This window comes from Mya arenaria, chromosome 15, assembly GCF_026914265.1.
Source record: "Mya arenaria isolate MELC-2E11 chromosome 15, ASM2691426v1".
Lineage (NCBI taxonomy): Eukaryota > Metazoa > Mollusca > Bivalvia > Myida > Myidae > Mya > Mya arenaria.
This window is the reverse complement of record NC_069136.1, coordinates 9156309-9162444: the sequence shown is the minus strand read 5'-3', so window position 1 is coordinate 9162444 and position 6136 is coordinate 9156309. Positions and strand designations below refer to the sequence as shown.

General features: G+C 36.2%; 1 protein-coding gene across 1 annotated transcript; it reads left to right on the top strand.

The window, feature by feature from the left end:
* Window positions 1–706: 706 nt before the first annotated feature.
* Window positions 707–4123, top strand: LOC128220172 (heat shock 70 kDa protein 12A-like). The gene is made up of 4 exons (XM_052928449.1): window positions 707–739; window positions 1931–2149; window positions 2778–2886; window positions 3279–4123. Exons 1-4 carry the CDS (start codon window positions 707–709, stop codon window positions 4121–4123), a joined length of 1206 nt encoding a protein of 401 aa, XP_052784409.1.
* Window positions 4124–6136: the final 2013 nt, after the last annotated feature.

Sequence of the window (6136 nt, the reverse complement as noted above, 5' to 3'; positions counted from 1 at the left end):
GAGGCCGTAAGAAACGTCCTTCAAGGTCATGAGAAACGTCCAATACATTGCAATTGCCGTACGGAAATTCCTCATTGGCGGTAATAACCATTTATTACATAGTAGTGGCCAAATAAATTTCACTTTCGCCGTAATGTAATTCCACTGTGGCGCTTAGAAGTGATTAATACATATCAGTCAAAAGTGAGTATTGGCACAAACAACGGTGGTTGTGCCTCAAATGGCAATGGTCATATTAGCCACTAATAATTTTACTTTTTTGATTACTAGATGGACTGTATCAATGATATAGTGGGTAAGTAAAGCACTCAGTTAATGATTGTAGCCAGATTGGGGTTTGTTTGGACACTACATAAGCTTTACGATTGGTGAATTAGTTGTCTATTTGGGCCTTGGGAAAGCTTAATTATTAGAGCGACATTTGCGATTTGTTTCTCTTAGAACAACCACATGTATTGAGTAAAAGAGTATGATTCATCACGACTCTGGTAAACGTTTGGTACTGAAAAGACATAGGGGTTGCGCTTATGTTATGGCACTGATTTGCTTAATAGTCACCAATATAATTCTATTTTAAGGTCCTGTTACAAAGGTAACCCACCAAGTGGCTTTAATACGCTTGATGGCTTAAAATGTCAATGCGTTCATCTGGTTGATTTTAATTTGTTTGAAACAAAGTACTTAGCTTGGCTACAGTAAAGTAACAATGGGCTTCTGGGCAAAGAAGATCCACTGTTTGGTTTGGTTTTGCACTTCATGGTATTTGGGTTTGACAAGTGATATTTATTGGCCACAGGATGGCATTAGGTAGAGGTAGTCTGAGTTTTTTGCTTCTAACTGGCCTTTTTTGGATCCACAATGGGTTTATTGGACAATAGATTGTCATTAGTAAGAGTTCCTTTTATGCTTGTTTCGTACTTAATAAGCTCGGTTATGTTTATTGGGCAAATGATGGCCTTTGCCAGAGCTCACCTTAGGCTCCCCGACTATTAGATGATATTCAGTGAAGCCACAATGGGTTTATTGACGACGCTTTTCAACATAGTTTCTCGGGTTTCTTCTTATTCAAATCTACTGTTTGCAAAATAGTTAAGCGTTTGATGCATGACCTAGTCGCAGTGTTAGCTCTGTCCAAATCAACAATTTAAACCAAGAGTTCCTGCTTATTGAAATGTGTTTTGGAGCATATCAAAAGAATGGGCATATACATATATGACATATATATGTATAGCATGACATATTTTACAATGCTGACACCACTTTTCTTTACAAAATAATCATGAAACTTTTCTTTACAAAATAATCATGAAAACATTTAGGGTATTTTCATGCTTTGACTAACCTTGACCTTGAAATGGTCAATGTGGAATGCCAACATCTGAGATGTAATATCCAAGTAAGTGTTCATTGTTTTCAGTTTTATAAAATTAGAATTCAGACAGATCTCTGGAAATGAAATTCATGGCGGACATTTTGGACGCAATTTTGGATTTTTCAGGCCGCACCACACTTTGGCAATTTATGCCGACAGTTTCAAATACAACAGACTTTGCATAACATGGTGGTATATAACATTATTTGTTCTACACTTGGAACTATCTGATCCTGAAATACTAGTAAGATACGTTTTGATTGAAATTCACCCTACTAATAATAGCAGGTTGGTCCTTCCACAATAATATTATTTAGAGGCATATGGTTCAATGCATAACAGACAACGAAGGTATTGTTATCATTAAATATCATGGTGTCCGCTTTAGGAAAATTAGATAAACATGGGTTTTAAACCTGTTTACAAGTAGTCAACTTCATATTTATTCCAATATTTATCAGTAAGGAATAAATAAGTATGTTACCTAAAGGAAGCCAACTTCACCTAGGTGATAAAGAAGTAGAACGTTTATAAAAGTAAAAGTAATGTCATTTCTAGCATTTGAAAAAAGACGTTACGGTGGAGGATATTTGTGGTAAGCGGATGAAGGCTTTCCCGCTGTTTGCCATGTCTATAAATTTCCTGAGAGAGCACTTACTAGAGATGGTTACTAAGCAAATGATTGGAATCGAAGAGACGGACATATTGTATGTGTTGACCGTCCCGGCTATCTGGGAAGACAATGCCAAGAAGTGCATGAGGGATGCAGCAGTTGCAGTATGTCCTTGTTTTTAATTGCATTGCATTATGAACTAAAGTTTATTCTTAATAAGACACCTGTGCCTTTGTTTGAATAACCGACTGATATTTTATCAGTCATTAAATATAAATTATGTGGTCAAAACTTGAAAGAAAATATGTTTACTTACCCTGAAAACAACTTAAATTAAGGATTTGATATCAATAATATAACATTCTTGTAACATAATGGAGTTTGTAATTATTAACTCACATACGACTATCACGACGATAACCAGAACTAGCATGCACTTTGATTGCAAAGATATTCACTTAAAAGTACGCTTCTGATGGAACGATGTCCATAACGTCATGTTTCAAAACAGTTACAACAACCATTAACCTCGTTATTGAATTTATAAATCCAGTGTTTCATGCTCTAAAATGTTCAAAACACCGGGTTGTGGACATGGTAGCTATTACGTACCTAGTTCTATACTTAGCTGCTGTATCGATTTTTCCAAAGGCTAAAATCGACCCAATATATATGCAAAAAGCTACAGAAACATGCTCAGTAGCAAAAAGTTTAAACATAAACCCGGTTTAGTGGCAGTGGGCAACGCCAAAGACATAGAACACAAATTCACAAACAAGAAACCGCATTAAGCTGGCTTTGGAGCCAGAATGTGCCTCGATCTGGTGTGAGACGTTGGGTATGGACATTAAGGGCGCTGAATCGATTCAAGGAGCACAGTACATGGTCGTCGATCTTGGAGGTTAGAATGTGTGCTCTATAAATACAAATGTACATAAATTTGTATCTTTGCATGACTGTCCGTCTTTCATTAACCATAGGACCACTGGTTGCAACAATAAGAACGTTTCTATGCATGGATACTATAGGTTACAATTCAGAATTCAGGTCAAAGTCGTGTTAATAGAAACATATTTTAACATTTTTTTCCAGGAGGAACAGCAGATATATCCGTATACGAAAAAGCATCAGACGGGAACAAATCCACAAAGACAGCGGTGTCCTTGGGGAGGTATCTTTGTGGATGAAAATTACATAATAATGTTGAGTCGGTTGTTCGGGGAAAAGGCTCTCATTCACCTGCAACATACTGAAATGAGTGATTATTTTGATATCACTCGTGAATTTGAGCAGAAAAACGAATATTTGATACCGTTAAAACAAAGCATTTTATTGTTCGTGTGTCTGCTTCATTGCGTAAACTTGCTAAAAAACATTCCAAACAATCTCTGGAAGACAGAATTGCTGCATTGGACATTCAGGAAAATTCCATAACACCGAAGGCTTGTGACAAGCTGAAGATCGTTGGGACAATAATCCAATCATGGTTCAAACGTCCAATCGACATGCTGATCCAGCATATAAGGTCATTCTTGGCAGAAGCAAAAATGAAACGCGTGCAAACCGTTGTTCTAGTTGGTGGATTCGGCGAAAGCCCGTATGTTCAGGAGAGAATTAAGAATGAAATACCCGCCGTGAGGATGATCGTTCCTGAAGACGCGGGCCTCGCCGTGTTAAATGGCGCCGTGAGGTTTGGACACAACCCCGCCATTGTCTGCTCAAGGATTATGAAATACACCTATGGGACAAAAGTGTTTAGTGAGTTTGATGAAAAGAAGCACCCATGTGATAAGAAGGTTTGGAAGAATGGAGGGTGGTGGGTGCCTAATTGTTTCAATGTGTACGCGCGGGTAAACGAGGAGGTGAGAGTGGAAGATCAAGTGACCATGATTGGTACTCCTTATAGTAAAGTTTCCCTCACACCCGTCTACAGGACGATACAGGAGAACCCTGAGTATGTGACAGACCCTGGATGTGAACTAATTGGGACTGTTAGACTGGAAAACAGCATTGACATTCCTTTTGAAGAACAGGATATAGAAGACACGTTCGTGTTCGGGGATACTGAGTTGCTGGTGAAGACGAAAAACATGGCAACGGGGAAAGAGGCCTTCATGACATTTGAGTGTTTCAAATAAACAGTTTGAAGGACGATGAGTGTGGAAATGCACATCAGAACGTTTGTACAGTATTGCATACGCATGCCACAAAATATGTTAGCGTGTAGAACGTTCCACAAAACTATTCTATAAATGTTTATAAGTGTTTGCTTGTACATATATATCCGTGTTTCAATATATATTTCTCTATATTCTCTATTTTCTTGTTCGCAAAATGCTTTTACCCTTTACTAGATGGATATTTAATTCTACTCACCTCTATCCACAGCCTGATAAATACCCATACATTCTCAGTTCTACTCCTCTATACATAGCACGTTTGATACTCATTTTTACTTATCTCAGTTTCAATGACAAAAATAAACATTACCTGCAATACAAAACATCTACTAACTGTGAAATATATTTCCATCAACACAAAATAAAGTAACTGGTGAAATAAACATTATCTGTTACTTCTAAAAGTTTTTTCAACAATTGATTCATTCTTGAAACAAGTATCTAATCTTTCTACGTCTACGAATCGGGTCATAAAACAATTCCCAAAGGGTTAAGCAGATGACAGATGGCATATCAAGCTTGGACAGAGGTATTGGAAGGAATTTATGATCAAATCCATATTAATTATTTAGATATAAATATACATGAAAAGAAACACATTTCTGCTGAAAATAGGCTAAATGAAATGATTGAACCAATGTCATGAAGGAGCTATACATTGGACAAAAAATAGAATAAACATCATCTTGATGGTATATATTTTCTCTTTTAGTCATTTGTTTTTAATCAAAATGAAAAGAGGCTTGTAATAGTAAATATTCTTTAAGTAGAGCAGGTTTCAACTATCCACTGTCTTTTACAATATCCCCTATAGAGAAAGGGTACTGAAAGGGGCAAGCTCCCTATATGGCATTGATAAGCATTTCACTGATATGGGCATACACTAGTGGTAGCTTATTTGGTCAATAATCTATCAGCGTAAGGGTTTGAAGGATATAAAGGATGTAAAGGCAATACTTTGAAGAGTACTTGCCTTCTAGTTTTTGAAGATTAATCCTGAAACAAAATATAGGGTTGAATAAAGCATTCTTACATTACTAATCTTTCAGTCCTAAAAATTTTGCAGATTCATATTATCTTCAAACCGTCTTTGGATGGCTCGGAATGTTTTGGCATGTGAAGTCATTTTCTTCAAATATTTTACATAGGTAATCAATTGGAAGATAGGTTTAGCTAATATATGTCGCTTTTAATTTTAATAATGTTTTCTTTATTTGTTCCCAGTTTTAGTACAATGATGCTTTTAATTATGAAACTCTATGATCACACAGTTTCAAACCTTATTGTTTTTTAAGGCAGACTGTGTGTGATGCTCATAGTTTCAAACAATGACTGCATCGTATCTTTGAAAGGGTTTTGCATTAGGAACTCTGAACTGTATTCCTCCGTCTGCAGATAGAATTGGGATTTCTAATCATTGAAGTACTTGGGGTTTACCTATTTGTTTATTATTATTTGTTTTGATATAAAGTTATTGCATACTTTGATAATATTTACCTTTAACGTTTTTTTCTTTATTCAAGAGTGTTGGTATAAGAGTGAGGTTTGTGTTTGAGGGTTCTTTTACCCCAGTAAATTTAGATTTTACTGACCGTTCCGAGGCGGTACCTAACAACCCTTGATAAACATACCTAGTTTTTGATATATAGTATGTATGCACTGTGCTGCTTGTGGAGTTTTGTGCTGTTCTTACATGTTTCTTGTTTGTGATTTTATGTTCTATGTCTTTGGTGTTTACCCAGTGCAATTACACCGGGTTTATGTTTAAATTTTTGCTACTGAGCTTGTTTCTGTAGCTTTTCGCATAAATCTTGTGCACGTAAACTAGTTTAAACCCCCAGTAAATTTGCATTTTACTGACCGTTCTAAGGCGGTACCTAACAATCCTTGATAAACATAACTAGTTTTTTTATATAGTATATATGCACTGTGTTGTTTGTTGAGTTTTGTGCTGTTGTTCCATGATTTTAG